The 16,313-nt window shown below is 39.5% G+C and overlaps 2 protein-coding genes across 2 annotated transcripts; both read left to right on the top strand.

The window, feature by feature from the left end:
* Window positions 1-1,053: 1,053 nt before the first annotated feature.
* On the top strand, window positions 1,054-5,151 carry LOC142959397 (extracellular calcium-sensing receptor-like). The gene is made up of 12 exons (XM_076100648.1): window positions 1,054-1,307; window positions 1,677-1,879; window positions 2,038-2,129; window positions 2,284-2,463; window positions 2,580-2,768; window positions 2,872-3,082; window positions 3,170-3,366; window positions 3,491-3,700; window positions 3,809-3,932; window positions 4,010-4,203; window positions 4,353-4,634; window positions 4,729-5,151. Exons 1-12 carry the CDS (start codon window positions 1,054-1,056, stop codon window positions 5,149-5,151), a joined length of 2,559 nt encoding a protein of 852 aa, XP_075956763.1.
* Window positions 5,152-10,205: 5,054 nt separating this feature from the next.
* Window positions 10,206-14,283, top strand: LOC142959396 (extracellular calcium-sensing receptor-like). The gene is made up of 12 exons (XM_076100647.1): window positions 10,206-10,459; window positions 10,829-11,031; window positions 11,190-11,281; window positions 11,427-11,606; window positions 11,723-11,911; window positions 12,015-12,231; window positions 12,295-12,509; window positions 12,634-12,843; window positions 12,952-13,075; window positions 13,153-13,346; window positions 13,486-13,767; window positions 13,861-14,283. Exons 1-12 carry the CDS (start codon window positions 10,206-10,208, stop codon window positions 14,281-14,283), a joined length of 2,583 nt encoding a protein of 860 aa, XP_075956762.1.
* The last annotated feature ends 2,030 nt before the right edge of the window (window positions 14,284-16,313 follow it).

Below are 16,313 nucleotides of genomic sequence, written 5' to 3'. Positions count from 1 at the left end.
ATTTTCCTACCAATGCAATAAAATATTGAAATATTTGATTTCAACAAATTCCATGTTTATTTTCTGTTTCACTCAAAATGCTACACAGAACATTCGACAGATAATTTATCAAGAATGAAGCTCAAGCTCAAAAACAGCCTAATCTTTCCCCATATGCCACCTAAACCATAATGGGGTGTAATTGCTCATGAAATTACTGTATAATAGAGCTGACAAACAGCACACCTGTTGCTCTGGGCATACAACTCCCCATACCAGACTGCCGCACTTTGTTAAGTTGTTTGGATCAATCATAGTACAATATTCCTTAGACATCTAAGAGAAAAGGACCCATGAAGTTGGATGTTTTCTTTCATGTTTTATCTCCACTTTTCAGCTCATTTAGGTTAAAGATAATCAGCCTTCTGGCACTTTCACTTGTTTATCCTGAGGTACAGTATCTCAGTTACCTGAGGTCTTTTGAATGAGATCATACAGTAGTTTATCTATAGGAAACATAATATACACCACACATACACACACAGACACACACACACACACACACACACACACACACACACGCACACACACACACACACACACCTTACATGCCAATCACTTGCAAGCATTCAATTGTTTTTCCACCATCACTCTAGAGAGGAGTAATTTTGGCTTGTGTGTCATCAGTTTTACTTCCTTGCAAAAGGCTTTACACCTATTATAAATATTCACAACAACACTTCACTTGTAGGGGGGTGGTTATGTTCAGGTCATATTCAGATTTATCTATTTACCTTGTGATAGGAGCTTTTTAACCAAGTTAAACATGTTTCTGTTCTCTGTTTTTGACATGAGGCTATGATGTTGGATTGTGACATTTAATGGGATTTGTCTTTGGTAACAGGAGCTGTTGAATTTGGTCTCTGAGGTATTTGTTCTGAATTTAATTCACTCTTGTCAGGTTTCATGGTGTAGGTTGGATGTGACTGGTGTTTTACACAGACTGAATGTATTGATGCATATTCTGACTTTCAGATAACCTATATGTGTTAAATGTTCTGAACAGCTGCATCGATGTCTTGGTTCCCCTGGCTCTTCACTCCGTGGTCGCCCTCAGCCCTGTCCCTGCTGCTTCTCAGTGTAATGGAGCGACACACAGGGCTGGAGGTGGTTCAGGCGATAGTGTGCTCCAGGTGGGGAGCGCCGATCAACAAGAGCCTCTCCCAGGATGGAGATGTGATTATTGGTGGACTTTTTAATCTTTATTACAAAAGTTCAGCTGTAGAGCATGGATTCACCATGCTGCCTCATTATGAACCTTGCACAGGGTAAACCCAACATGTATTATTATTATTATGTTGTAATTAATATATATATGTATTGTCATGCTCATATATTTCTGTTAAAATACAGAAATGTTGAGCTATGATGTTATATAATGTTTATAATATGCATTGTGTTTTATAATTGTTTCATTAATAACAAAAATGTTAAAGTTGCATTTATTTGAGATAAGCACATTTTAGTATAATTTAGAAGTATAGTAGAATGATTTCAACAAATGTTGCTGTAATACCTTTATGTTGGTCTCAATGACATTTTTTGATATTTGCTGTTTTTATATACATATCCACGGTGAATATATATTTCACTGATATTGTAGTTTATTTAATTAATTTCATCTCCTGTGGTCTCAGTTTAGATCTAGAGTCATTAAAAAATGCATACACTATGACGTTTGCGGTGGAGGAAATCAATCGAAACAGCACCCTGCTACCAGGAGTGAAGCTGGGCTACCGTATACTTGATAGCTGTGCCAGCTCCTACTGGGCTCAGCAAGTTGCACTGTCACTGGTCGGAGGAGACGCACGCAGCTGCAACTTAACACCCTCTACGCCTCGTTCCGCAGCTTATGGACAACCTGGAGAGACAGCAGGTATGACTTGATAAAATAAAGTATGCAGTGAACGTGTACCATGTCGATGACAACAACAACTCATATGATTAAAGTATAAAAAGGTTAACGTCATGCAATTATATGTCTAATGCTATAAGCAGCTGGTCAGCCTGTTCCTTTGCTCATTGGTGCTGCCTCGTCAACATCAACCATAGTTCTGTCCAGGGTCCTGGGGCCTCTCTCTGTGCCGCTGGTGAGTTTCATTACCTAAAGAAATAAACCTTTATTTTTTATTTTTTTATACATCAAGAGGCTGATACTATTTGAAAACATTTTGATTAAAGATACAATGGTGCTATTGCTGTAAAATCATGTGTCAAAATTATATTTCTGCATCTTTCTTTCAGATCAGCTACATGGCAAGCTGCCCTTGTCTGAGTGACAGGCTTAACTTTCCTAACGTCTTCAGAACAATCCCCAGTGATATTTACCAAGCCCGGGCCATGGCACGAATGGCCATTCGCTTCCGCTGGACTTGGATAGGAGCTGTGATTGTAAATAAGGATTATGGCCATCTGGCAATACAGGTGTATGTCTTTGATATTTTACAGTGAATCGCCTTCAAAAAAGTATTGCATGGATATCCTTTATATATAATAAGAAACAATATATGCATGAACATGTTTGTTGTTTTGGTCTCCAGGCATTTCACGAAGAGACCCGGGGGCAAGGGGTGTGTTTCGAATTTATAGAGACTGTCCTTAAAGAAACTATTGTGAGTGATGCCAGTCGTGTAGCCCTCACAATTCAAGCTTCGACTGCCAGGGTGATCCTGGTCTTTTGCTGGTATACAGAGATTAAGAAAGTGTTTCTGGAACTGGCCAAGATAAATGTGAGCAACCGCCATCAAAATTTGTATAGACTAAGGGATTCATCACTAAACAAAGACATATATTTTTCTTGTCGTAATTTATTTCAGTGTCCTTTTACTGTAGGTGACTGACAGACAGTTTCTGGCCAGTGAGGCTTGGAGCACCAGTGATGATCTTCTTCAAGATCTTGTCATCTCCAAAGTGGCAAGTGGTGTTGTTGGTGTGGCCATTCGAAGTTCAACAATACCCGGATTTGAAAATTATCTCAGAAGTTTGCACCCAATGCGTCATCCTGATGATAAATTCTTACGGGAATTCTGGGAAAAGGAGTTTGAATGCAGTCTTGGAGCTACACGATCACATGCAGCTTCTCTCTTTCCTGCTAAAGGGTCCTCTCAGAAAGGTTCTCTGCCACTCTGCAGTGGGACAGAGTCCCTGGAGGGAGTGAAGAATCCCTTCACTGATGTCTCCCAGCTTAGGGTGGCATATAACGTCTACCTTGCTGTTTATGCTGCAGCTCATGCTCTTCACAGCCTTCTCTCCTGCCCTGATAGAGAAAGCTCATCCAGAAACAACAGCTCCACCTGCTCTTCTCCAAAACACATAAAACCCAAAGAGGTAAACAGTATTGTCCCTGAGTCATCTTATTCACAAGGGTCTTTTAATATCATCAATGCATCTTTTATAAACAGTATACAGAATTTTAAATGTTAACAGACTTTTCAACATTTTGTACTTTCAGCTGTTGCAGCACTTGAACAAATTGAATTTCACCACACCACAAGGAGATATGTTTTATTTCCAAGGTGCCGACATTCCAGCAAAGTATGACCTTGTCAACTGGCAAGAAACCCCCGAGGGGTCACTCAAACTGGTTTTGATCGGTCGTGTGGACGGGTTTGACCTCCACCTTAATGAATCAACCATTCAGTGGAGCACAGGATCCAACCAGGTAGTCAGATCAACAAGTCGTCTCATGTCTGCTAACAAAGTTGCTGTTGATTTGTCGATTCACCAGACTATGTCATTGAGAATGTTGAACATTGAGATTTTTGTGCAGGTGCCTGTTTCAGTGTGCAGTGAGAGCTGTCCCCCAGGTACCCGAAAGGCCAACAGGAAAGGAGGACCTCTCTGCTGCTTTGACTGTATCCAATGTGCTGAAGGGGAGATTAGCAATCAAACTGGTGAGGAAATTATAAGACAACCTTAATGTAGCTCTTTGTGTTTTATTTTTCTTACCTCCTCTTTTTTTCTCTCCCAGATTCCCTTCACTGTGAGCGTTGTCCATCTGAGTTTTGGTCCAATGCTAAACAAACTGCCTGCATCCCTCGCCAGCTGGACTTCCTTTCCTTTAATGAAACCTTGGGCATCACCCTGACTACAGCAGCTGTGTCTGGTGCAGTGGTGACAACAGCTGTATTTGTGATGTTTCTCTGTTACCGTCAAACACCTATGGTAAGAACCTATACTAATATAACACATGAGTGTGTTGTATGCATTTGAAATTCTTCCACATTCCTTTCTTTCATTTGTTTTTGTCCGTGCAAAGGTATTGTATTGTTTAAGTGATCACGTATTTGTCTGGTAATCTGATTCCCCTCAAGGTCCGAGCCAACAATTCAGAACTGAGCTTCCTGCTTCTCCTGTCCCTGAAGCTGTGCTTCCTGTGCTCACTGGTCTTCATTGGTCGTCCATCAGTCTGGTCTTGTCGGTTCCAACAGGCAGCTTTTGGGATCAGCTTTGTACTTTGTGTTTCCTGCCTGCTGGTCAAAACCGTAGTAGTTCTTGCTGTTTTCCGCTCAGCTCGGCCTGGTGCTGGAGCCTTGATGAAGTGGTTTGGTCCAGGCCAACAGAGAGGAAGTGTCTGCCTCTTTACATCTATACAGGTGTGAATATTTTTTTTGTTGATTCAATGATGAGAACATTTCTTCACTTGATATAAAAAATGATAACACTGACATGTGTTTACTTTTCATCCAGATTATCATCTGTGTGACATGGCTGTCCCTCAGCCCCCCTGTGCCTCAACGTGATCTAGGTTTCCAAGGGTCAACGGTCACCTTGGAGTGTGCCATGGCCTCTGTGGTGGGCTTCTCTCTGGTTCTGGGTTACATTGGTCTGCTGGCCTGCACCTGTCTCCTCCTGGCCTTTCTTGCTCGGAAACTCCCTGACAAATTCAACGAGGCCAAACTGATCACCTTCAGCATGCTGATATTCTGTGCTGTCTGGGTGGCCTTTGTCCCTGCCTACATTAGCTCTCCTGGGAAGTACGTTGTTGTTGTGGAGATTTTTGCAATCCTGGCCTCTAGCTATGGTTTACTGCTCTGCATTTTTGCCCCCAAATGTTTCATCATTCTCTTGAGGCCTGAGAAAAACACTAAGAAACACCTGATGGCAAGGTAGTTTTTCTGGCTTGAACATGAGCGTATAACTTTGTCTGGTGGAGACAGTAGCCCCGGTATCATGCAATTGTTCATGTATGCATTATGTCAATTCCTTTCATATAAATAATGCTTTGTGTTAATGTGCTAGTATGAAATTAGCAAACCTCTTGCAGCTACACGTAATTATGGCTTTCGTTGGTAACTAAATATTGTTCATACTGTTCATAGGCATCATTAAATGTAAACATCCATCATCAACCATTAAAGAAAAAACACTTTTAAATTAAAATCTGCTCACTATGTTCTTGATATATTTTGCATTAACGTGGTTGGTTGTTCTCTTTTTCTGTGTTTTAAATAAATATACCGTACCTCAACTGAATTAAGCTCTCGACCTGTTTTTACTACACAACATTAATATATAATCTATTAAATTGAATTAAATTTGTTTATATAGCCTAACATCACAAATCATAAATGTGCCTTAGGAGGGCTTTCCAATCCGTGCAACATATGACATCCTGTTCTTGCACCCTTTCAAGAACAGGACAAAAGACTCTGGGGGAAAAATGGAAGGAACCTCAGGAAAAGCAACTGATGAGGGATCTGTCTCCCAGGATGGATAGAAGTGCAATAGATGTCATGTGATGTCCATATGACAATAATAATAATACTAATAGCAGAAATAAAAGAAAAGTACTACCACCAAAAATAACAGCAGCATGGGATATATTTAATTTCACATATTTATTAATAACTATTCCGATATTTTTATATTTTTAATTATTTTTTGTACGTTGTCATATAATTTTCCGTTCATTTTACACTTTTCACATGTTTTGCTATTCATTTTATTTTATTTTTTTACTTTTCAGATATTTTTCACTCATTATTTCTTTTGGGATATGTTACTAATATATTATTATAGTTTAATAATATTTTTTGGATATATTTCTAATCATTTTTTAATATTTCCCACTGATGTTTTCCTCAACTCTTACTAACACAGCAGTGCTATTACAGCAGTGTGTCTCTGTGTTGTTATCCTTCACTCGTCCACCAGGTGTCCTCAGACTCACCTGTTTACTTGTACCCTCATGAGCCCTGCAGAACCTGAACCAGAACTAGAACCAGAACCTCAACCAGAACCTGAACCTGAACTAGAACCAGAACCTGAAACTGAACCCGAAGTCCTCTCTCAGATATGTATCAGTAATACTCAGTGCTAGTACTCACAGCAGAGTAAAAGTACATGATTATTTACTGTCAGGGTAAAAGTTTTCGTTGAATTTAAACTGTAAAATATCTTTAGCTGAGCTTCTGTTTGTGTTTCAGTTTTACACTCGATGTTTAGAGGAGGACTGAACTGTAAAAAACATGAGAACTAACTTTTTAAACATTCATTTTCTTTGATGAAATCTGACAGTAAAATTAAAAACTACTTGTTTCAAATATTTGCTCAAATCAAGTTTGATTTGTCCTGATTCATACTTGATCTTTTTAAACTGGTCGACGTGTTTGTGATGTTTAAATGTAGCAACGACCCAGGTCCATATTCCTGCAGTACCCCACACAGGACTCTCCAAGTCCACATGAAGTGGAAACAGATGGTTTCAGATTCACTACTGCTTCTCTATTTACGCTTAAACAACATTTAAAATGTGTTTAATGTTTTCTTTAATTTCAAGTACTTTATGTAGTTTTATTATTTATTGTAGTTTTATATCATAATGTTAAACATTTTGAACTGTTAGTGTGTTGCACTAATAAATAAACCTTAAAATAATCATCAAAACCTCAGTGCTTCAAATCAAACAATTTATTAAGAAAAGTAAAACAAAGTAGATACATACTTCTGTTTATTTGTAAAAGAAATATTAAATCAAACAAACTGATCAGCAGATTATCAATATATCAGAATCATGTTAAACAAATCCTCCAACAGAATAAAAAGTTGAACATTTTCAGTTTTATACGTTATTGAATTATTAGTATATTAAATCAGAAACTTTGTCGTCAAAGTGAGAAAATGTCAGATTGCATCCAATTTAATGATCAATAATCAACACAGCAGAAGTCAAAGGACAAAAACAATAAACTCATAAAGATCAAGTTATTAACACACACGGGTCCTGATGATCAATACAACTGATCACATGTTAAAGAGAGCAGAACAATCCTGGGACATAACGGTGGGAGTCACATGACTAGTGACTAACGGGTCATGTGACTATAGACTGACTAACGGGTCACTGTAGACTGACTACGTTTTCATTTGAGAACAATATCGTTATGTTTTGCAAACAGATTTTAAATCAAAAAATACACCTGACACCTGCTGGGCTTGATATAAGAGAGATGACCAATGAGAAACTGGTTTGAGTTTGAACGTGTCAGGTTGTTCTAAAGGTCAGTGGTCTTCATTGAGAGTTCAACTGTATCACTGTTTCTTTTGTTTCATGACTTTTTGTATTTGGGCTGTTGCTCCTACTAATGCTACTGCTGCTGCTGCTGCTGCTGCTGCTGCTGCTGTTGCTGCTGCTCCTCCTACTATACATCCTACTCCTACTCCTACTATTGCTAATGCTCCTACTACTGCTCCTACTCCTTCTCGGCCTACTGCATTAAATAAAGAAGGTATAAATCCTTTCCATTCTTTGTCATCATCGTCGACCTTCTGGTTCCCTTCTTTATTGGAGAGCAGTTTCCTCACTTTATCTAAGTACATCTCAGCCATCTTGAATATGTCATCAGTGAAGTGTTGTCCACCGTTAGCTGTGACCATCTCATCTACTTTATCCAGGAAGGTTCTAACCTGCTCTGTTTCTTTTTGCTCTGTTGTCAAACACACAGTATCTACCACCACACAAGGAGACCAGTTTTGACACCTGAGGGTTGGACTGGATCAAATCCTCCACATTCTGGTCTTTCAGCTCATCTCCATAAGTGAAAAGGACCATGGAGTACCTCAAAGCCTCACTGCTGAACAGTTTTGGAAGCAGCTCAAACAGTTTGATGTCATCGTTGGTGATTCTCTCTATTTTGACCACAAAGACGAAGGCATGTGGTCCAGGACTGGCTGTTACCGTCATCTTCATGATCTCCAGGTACAGCCGTTTAGGATTCAGAACTTTATCAGTGAATCCTGGAGTGTCGACCACTGTGACCTTACAACCCTCTACAATGGCTGACTTAGAAACACTCTCAGTACTGACTGAATTAAAGTTACAGGCTGATTTGAACTGATCTGATCCCAGGATGGTGTTGCCTGAGGATAACAGTTTAAAAGGTCAATAGGAGTTTCAGAGCAGCGGCTGGATGGAAGTAGTTCATGTGGTGCAGGAAAATTCTGTGTACCTTTGTTTTCAACATGGAACTCAACCAGTACAAACCTGTTCTGTGTTGGTTTTAACCAACAGAACAGAGTTGATCCAAACAAACTGTGGTCGTCAGTGAGCAAGAACACATAAGGCTAATAACATGGTTGTTGGACTGTTGGATTAAGCAACTTCTCGCTTAATCCAACAGTTGTTAACACGTTGTTCAGTTCTGCTAACGTTAGCTACCGTACTTTAGCTTTACCTCTCCTGCTCTCTCTTGCTCGTGTGACGACCCCTCCCTCCCACTAAGGGTCTGTGTCCTGTTTGTCTCTTTCTGTCTTTCAGGTTGTTGCTTATCAGCGGATGGGACACACCTGAGCCTGGTGGGACTGTCAGGTATAAAGACTCAGGTATAGCCGTCCCCCGAGCAGCCGGGAGGCTGGGTGACTGTCTGAAGGAAGCATAAATCTAAGCAGAAGCACACGGTTCACCACAAACTAATTCAAGTTTCACGACATTGAGTCCTATTTAAAACTGCTGGCTAAGGATAAGCGTAAATACAGTAAGATTGTTATTCACGTTGGCGGTAATGACATGTCTTGTTAGAGATATTTTTAGAGACATGCAACACTTCCCCTGATTGGTGGTTTAAATGTTACTCACTGATTCTGAGGTGGGCTGACTTCATCAGCAGCTCTCTGACTTGTTCCGGTCCTCCATTTACATTGTTGAACACATGATGTCTCCCTTCAAACCTTTCAACAAGTGGTGGAAGTGGACCTTCTGGATCCTCGTTGATGAAATCATCTAACGACATGTTGCCTAAGTCATCTCCTCCTGTGAAGAACAGGTAGCACTTGTTGAAATCATGATCTCCAACGGCTCTGATAGCTTTCCCCACAGCAGTCTTCTGCTCGATGGTGAAGCGATCTATTTTAACGACCACCAGGAACACACAAGGTCTGGAGGACTTCAGGAGGTCCTGACACCGTGTCTGAACCTCCCCCTCAGATCCTATTATTCCTGGAGTGTCGATCACTGAGATCTGTTTCCCAAACACAGTTTCAGTGACCTCAGAGATTTGTGTTGTCAACGATGTGAAGGATTTTTTTGATTCAAACGCTGATCGTCCCAGTAGTTTATCTATCCCTGTAAAGCATCTTTGGGTATCTTGAAAAGCGCTATAGAAAATCGATGTATTATTATTATTTATTATTATAGGAAACATAATATACACCACACATACACACACACACACACACACACACACACACACACACACACACCTTACATGCCAATCACTTGCAAGCATTCAATTGTTTTTCCACCATCACTCTAGAGAGGAGTAATTTTGGCTTGTGTGTCATCAGTTTTACTTCCTTGCAAAAGGCTTTACACCTATTATAAATATTCACAACACTTCACTTGTGCAGAGTAGGGGGGTGGTTATGTTCAGGTCATATTCAGAGTTATCTATTTACCTTGTGATAGGAGCTTTTTAACCAAGTTAAACATGTTTCTGTTCTCTGTTTTTGACATGATGTTGGATTGTGACATTTAATGGGATTTGTCTTTGGTAACAGGAGCTGTTGAATTTGGTCTCTGAGGTATTTGTTCTGAATTTAATTCACTCTTGTCAGGTTTCATGGTGTAGGTTGGATGTGACTGGTGTTTTACACAGACTGAATGTATTGATGCATATTCTGAATTTCAGATAACCTATATGTGTTAAATGTTCTGAACAGCTGCATCGATGTCTTGGTTCCCCTGGCTCTTCACTCCGTGGTCGCCCTCAGCCCTGTCCCTGCTGCTTCTCAGTGTAATGGAGCGACACACAGGGCTGGAGGTGGTTCAGGCGATAGTGTGCTCCAGGTGGGGAGTGCCGATCAACAAGAGCCTCTCCCAGGATGGAGATGTGATTATTGGTGGACTTTTTAATCTTTATTACAAAAGTTCAGCTGTAGAGCATGGATTCACCATGCTGCCTCATTATGAACCTTGCACAGGGTAAACCCAACATGTATTATTATTATTATGTTGTAATTAATATATATATGTATTGTCATGCTCATATATTTCTGTTAAAATACAGAAATGTTGAGCTATGATGTTATATAATGTTTATAATATGCATTGTGTTTTATAATTGTTTCATTAATAACAAAAATGTTAAAGTTGCATTTATTTGAGATAAGCACATTTTAGTATAATTTAGAAGTATAGTAGAATGATTTCAACAAATGTTGCTGTAATACCTTTATGTTGGTCTCAATGACATTTTTTGATATTTGCTGTTTTTATATACATATCCACGGTGAATATATATTTCACTGATATTGTAGTTTATTTAATTCATTTCATCTCCTGTGGTCTCAGTTTAGATCTAGAGTCATTAAAAAATGCATACACTATGACGTTTGCAGTGGAGGAAATCAATCGAAACAGCACCCTGCTACCAGGAGTGAAGCTGGGCTACCGTATACTTGATAGCTGTGCCAGCTCCTACTGGGCTCAGCAAGTTGCACTGTCACTGGTCGGAGGAGACGCACGCAGCTGCAACTTAACACCCTCTACGCCTCGTTCCGCAGCTTATGGACAACCTGGAGAGACAGCAGGTATGACTTGATAAAATAAAGTATGCAGTGAATGTGTACCATGTCGATGACAACAACAACTCATATGATTAAAGTATAAAAAGGTTAACGTCATGCAATTATATGTCTAATGCTATAAGCAGCTGGTCAGCCTGTTCCTTTGCTCATTGGTACTGCCTCGTCAACATCAACCATAGTTCTGTCCAGGGTCCTGGGGTCTCTCTCTGTGCCACTGGTGAGTTTCATTACCTAAAGAAATAAACCTTTATTTTTATACATCAAGAGGCTGATACTATTTGAAAACATATTGATTAAAGATACAATGGTGCTATTGCTGTAAAAGCATGTGTCAAAATTATATTTCTGCATCTTTCTTTCAGATCAGCTACATGGCAAGCTGCCCTTGTCTGAGTGACAGGCTTAACTTTCCTAACGTCTTCAGAACAATCCCCAGTGATATTTACCAAGCCCGGGCCATGGCACGAATGGCCATTCGCTTCCGCTGGACTTGGATAGGAGCTGTGATTGAAAATAAGGATTATGGCCATCTGGCAATAGAGGTGTATGTCTTTGATATTTTACAGTGAATCGCCTTAAAAAAAGTATTGCATGGATATCCTTTATATATAATATGTAACAATATATGCATGAACATGTTTGTTGTTTTGGTCTCCAGGCATTTCAGGAAGAGACCCGGGGGCAAGGGGTGTGTTTCGAATTCATAGAGACTGTCCTTAAAGAAACTATTGTGAGTGATGCCAGTCGTGTAGCCCTCACAATTCAAGCTTCGACTGCCAGGGTGATCCTGGTCTTTTGCTGGTATACAGAGATTAAGAAAGTGTTTCTGGAACTGGCCAAGATAAATGTGAGCAACCGCCATCAAAATTTGTATAGACTAAGGGATTCATCACTAAACAAAGACATGTATTTTTCTTGTCGTAATTTATTTCAGTGTCCTTTTACTGTAGGTGACTGACAGACAGTTTCTGGCCAGTGAGGCTTGGAGCACCAGTGATGATCTTCTTCAAGATCTTGTCATCTCCAAAGTGGCAAGTGGTGTTGTTGGTGTGGCCATTCGAAGTTCAACAATACCCGGATTTGAAAATTATCTTAGAAGTTTGCACCCAATGCGTCGTCCTGATGATAAATTCTTATGGGAATTCTGGGAAATGGAGTTTGGATGCAGTCTTGGAGCTACACGATCACATGCAGCTTCTCTCTTTCCTGCTAAAGGGTCCTCTCAGAAAGGTTCTCTGCCACTCTGCAGTGGGACGGAGAACCTGGAGGGAGTGAAGAATCCCTTCACTGATGTCTCCCAGCTTAGGGTGGCATATAACGTCTACCTTGCTGTTTATGCTGCAGCTCATGCTCTTCACAGCCTTCTCTCCTGCCCTGATAGAGAAAGCTCATCCAGAAACAACAGCTCCACCTGCTCTTCTCCAAAACACATAAAACCCAAAGAGGTAAACAGTATTGTCCCTGAGTCATCTTATTCACAAGGGTCTTTTAATATCGTCAATGCATCTTTTGTAAACAGTATACAGAATTTTAAATGTTAACAGACTTTTCAACATTTTGTAATTTCAGCTGTTGCAGCACTTGAACAAATTGAATTTCACCACACCACAAGGAGATATGTTTTATTTCCAAGGTGCCGACATTCCAGCAAAGTATGACCTTGTCAACTGGCAAGAAACCCCCGAGGGGTCACTCAAACTGGTTTTGATCGGTCGTGTGGACGGGTTTGACCTCCACCTTAATGAATCAACCATTCAGTGGAGCACAGGATCCAACCAGGTAGTCAGATCAACAAGTCGTCTCATGTCTGCTAACAAAGTTGCTGTTGATTTGTCGATTCACCAGACTATGTCATTGAGAATGTTGAATATTGAGATTTTTGTGCAGGTGCCTGTTTCAGTGTGCAGTGAGAGCTGTCCCCCAGGTACCCGAAAGGCCAACAGGAAAGGAGGACCTCTCTGCTGCTTTGACTGTATCCAATGTGCTGAAGGGGAGATTAGCAATCAAACTGGTGAGGAAATTATAAGACAACCTTAATGTAGCTCTTTGTGTTTTATTTTTCTTACCTCCTCTTTTTTTCTCTCCCAGATTCCCTTCACTGTGAGCGTTGTCCATCTGAGTTTTGGTCCAATGCTAAACAAACTGCCTGCATCCCTCGCCAGCTGGACTTCCTTTCCTTTAATGAAACCTTGGGCATCACCCTGACTACAGCAGCTGTGTCTGGTGCAGTGGTGACAACAGCTGTATTTGTGATGTTTCTCTGTTACCGTCAAACACCTGTGGTAAGAGCCTATACTAATATAACACATGAGTGTGTTGTATGCATTCCACATTCCTTTCTTTAATTTGTTTTTGTCCGTGCAAAGGTATTGTATTGTTTAAGTGGTCACGTATTTGTCTGGTAATCTGATTCCCCTCAAGGTGCGAGCCAACAATTCAGAACTGAGCTTCCTGCTTCTCCTGTCCCTGACGTTGTGCTTCCTGTGCTCACTGGTCTTCATTGGTCGTCCATCAGTCTGGTCTTGTCGGTTCCAACAGGCAGCTTTTGGGATCAGCTTTGTACTTTGTGTTTCCTGCCTGCTGGTCAAAACCGTAGTAGTTCTTGCTGTTTTCCGCTCAGCTCGGCCTGGTGCTGGAGCCTTGATGAAGTGGTTTGGTCCAGGCCAACAGAGAGGAAGTGTCTGCCTCTTTACATCTATACAGGTGTGAATATTGTTTTGTTGATTCAATGATGAGAACATTTCTTCACTTGATATAAAAAATGATAACACTGACATGTGTTTACTTTTCATCCAGATTATCATCTGTGTGACATGGCTGTCCCTCAGCCCCCCTGTGCCACAACGTGATCTCGGTTTCCAAGGGTCAACGGTCACCTTGGAGTGTGCCATGGCCTCTGTGGTGGGCTTCTCTCTGGTTCTGGGTTACATTGGTCTGCTGGCCTGCACCTGTCTCCTCCTGGCCTTTCTTGCTCGGAAACTCCCTGACAAATTCAACGAGGCCAAACTGATCACCTTCAGCATGCTGATATTCTGTGCTGTCTGGGTGGCCTTTGTCCCTGCCTACATTAGCTCTCCTGGGAAGTACGTTGTTGTTGTGGAGATTTTTGCAATCCTGGCCTCTAGCTATGGTTTACTGCTCTGCATTTTTGCCCCCAAATGTTTCATCATTCTCTTGAGGCCTGAGAAAAACACTAAGAAACACCTGATGGCAAGGTAGTTTTTCTGGCTTGAACATGAGCGTATAACTTTGTCTGGTGGAGACAGTAGCCCCGGTATCATGCAATTGTTCATGTATGCATTATGTCAATTCCTTTCATATAAATAATGCTTTGTGTTAATGTGCTAGTATGAAATTAGCAAACCTCTTGCAGCTACACGTAATTATGGCTTTCGTTGGTAACTAAATATTGTTCATACTGTTCATAGGCATCATTAAATGTAAACATCCATCATCAACCATTAAAGAAAAAACACTTTTAAATTAAAATCTGCTCACTATGTTCTTGATATATTTTGCATTAACGTGGTTGGTTGTTCTCTTTTTCTGTGTTTTAAATAAATATACCGTACCTCAACTGAATTAAGCTCTCGACCTGTTTTTACTACACAACATTAATATATAATCTATTAAATTCAATTCAATTTGTTTATATAGCCTAACATCACAAATCATAAATGTGCCTTAGGAGGGCTTTCCAATCCGTGCAACATATGACATCCTGTTCTTGCACCCTTTCAAGAACAGGACAAAAGACTCTGGGGGAAAAATGGAAGGAACCTCAGGAAAAGCAACTGATGAGGGATCTCTCTCCCAGGATGGATAGAAGTGCAATAGATGTCATGTGATGTCCATATGACAATAATAATAATACTACTAATAGCAGAAATAAAAGAAAAGTACTACCACCAAAAATAACAGCAGCATGGGATATATTTAATTTCACATATTTATTAATAACTATTCCGATATTTTTATATTTTTAATTATTTTTTGTACGTTGTCATATAATTTTCCGTTCATTTTACACTTTTCACATGTTTTGCTATTCATTTTATTTTATTTTTTTACTTTTCAGATATTTTTCACTCATTATTTCTTTTGGGATATGTTACTAATATATTATTATAGTTTAATAATATTTTTTGGATATTTTTCTAATCATTTTTTAATATTTCCCACTGATGTTTTCCTCAACTCTTACTAACACAGCAGTACTATTACAGCAGTGTGTCTCTGTGTTGTTATCCTTCACTCGTCCACCAGGTGTCCTCAGACTCACCTGTTTACTTGTACCCTCATGAGCCCTGCAGAACCTGAACCAGAACTAGAACCAGAACCTCAACCAGAACCTGAACCTGAACTAGAACCAGAACCTGAAACTGAACCCGAAGTCCTCTCTCAGATATGTATCAGTAATACTCAGTGCTAGTACTCACAGCAGAGTAAAAGTACATGATTATTTACTGTCAGGGTAAAAGTTTTCGTTGAATTTAAACTGTAAAATATCTTTAGCTGAGCTTCTGTTTGTGTTTCAGTTTTACACTCGATGTTTAGAGGAGGACTGAACTGTAAAAAACATGAGAACTAACTTTTTAAACATTAATTTTCTTTGATGAAATCTGACAGTAAAATTAAAAACTACTTGTTTCAAATATTTTCTCAAATCAAGTTTGATTTGTCCTGATTCATACTTGATCTTTTTAAACTGGTCGACGTGTTTGTGATGTTTAAATGTAGCAACGACCCAGGTCCATATTCCTGCAGTACCCCACACAGGACTCTCCAAGTCCACATGAAGTGGAAACAGATGGTTTCAGATTCACTACTGCTTCTCTATTTACGCTTAAACAACAATTAAAATGTGTTTAATGTTTTCTTTAATTTCAAGTACTTTATGTAGTTTTATTATTTATTGTAGTTTTATATCATAACGTTAAACATTTTGAACTGTTAAAGTTTGTTGCACTAATAAATAAACCTTAAAATAATCATCAAAACCTCAGTGCTTCAAATCAAACAATTTATTAAGAAAAGTAAAACAAAGTAGATACATACTTCTGTTTATTTGTAAAATAAATATTAAATCAAACAAACTGATCAGCAGATCATCAATATATCAGAATTATGTTAAACAAATCTTCCAACAGAATAAAAAGTTGAACATTTTCAGTTTTATACGTTATTGAATTATTAGTATATTAAATCAGAAACTTTGTCGTCAAAGTGAGAAAATGTCAGATTGCATC

This window comes from Anarhichas minor, unplaced genomic scaffold (genome assembly GCF_050575085.1).
Source record: "Anarhichas minor isolate MPS153535 unplaced genomic scaffold, ASM5057508v1 ptg000026l, whole genome shotgun sequence".
NCBI lineage: Eukaryota > Metazoa > Chordata > Actinopteri > Perciformes > Anarhichadidae > Anarhichas > Anarhichas minor.
Note: the sequence above shows the minus strand (reverse complement) of the source record. Positions and strands in the feature narration are given on the sequence as shown.

What these genes read in the sequence shown, in the direction of transcription:
- LOC142959397 (XM_076100648.1), top strand. Translation starts at nt 1,054, where the DNA reads ATGTCTTGGTTCCCCTGGCTCTTCACTCCGTGGTCGCCCTCAGCCCTG. An exon ending in GGCCTCTCTCTGTGCCGCTG is followed by an intron (nt 2,130 to 2,283) that starts GTGAGTTTCATT and finishes TCTTTCTTTCAG; the next exon opens with ATCAGCTACATGGCAAGCTG. An exon ending in GGAGCACAGGATCCAACCAG is followed by an intron (nt 3,701 to 3,808) that starts GTAGTCAGATCA and finishes ATTTTTGTGCAG; the next exon opens with GTGCCTGTTTCAGTGTGCAG.
- LOC142959396 (XM_076100647.1), top strand. Translation starts at nt 10,206, where the DNA reads ATGTCTTGGTTCCCCTGGCTCTTCACTCCGTGGTCGCCCTCAGCCCTG. An exon ending in GGAAATGGAGTTTGGATGCA is followed by an intron (nt 12,232 to 12,294) that starts GTCTTGGAGCTA and finishes CCTCTCAGAAAG; the next exon opens with GTTCTCTGCCACTCTGCAGT. An exon ending in GCCTCTTTACATCTATACAG is followed by an intron (nt 13,768 to 13,860) that starts GTGTGAATATTG and finishes CTTTTCATCCAG; the next exon opens with ATTATCATCTGTGTGACATG.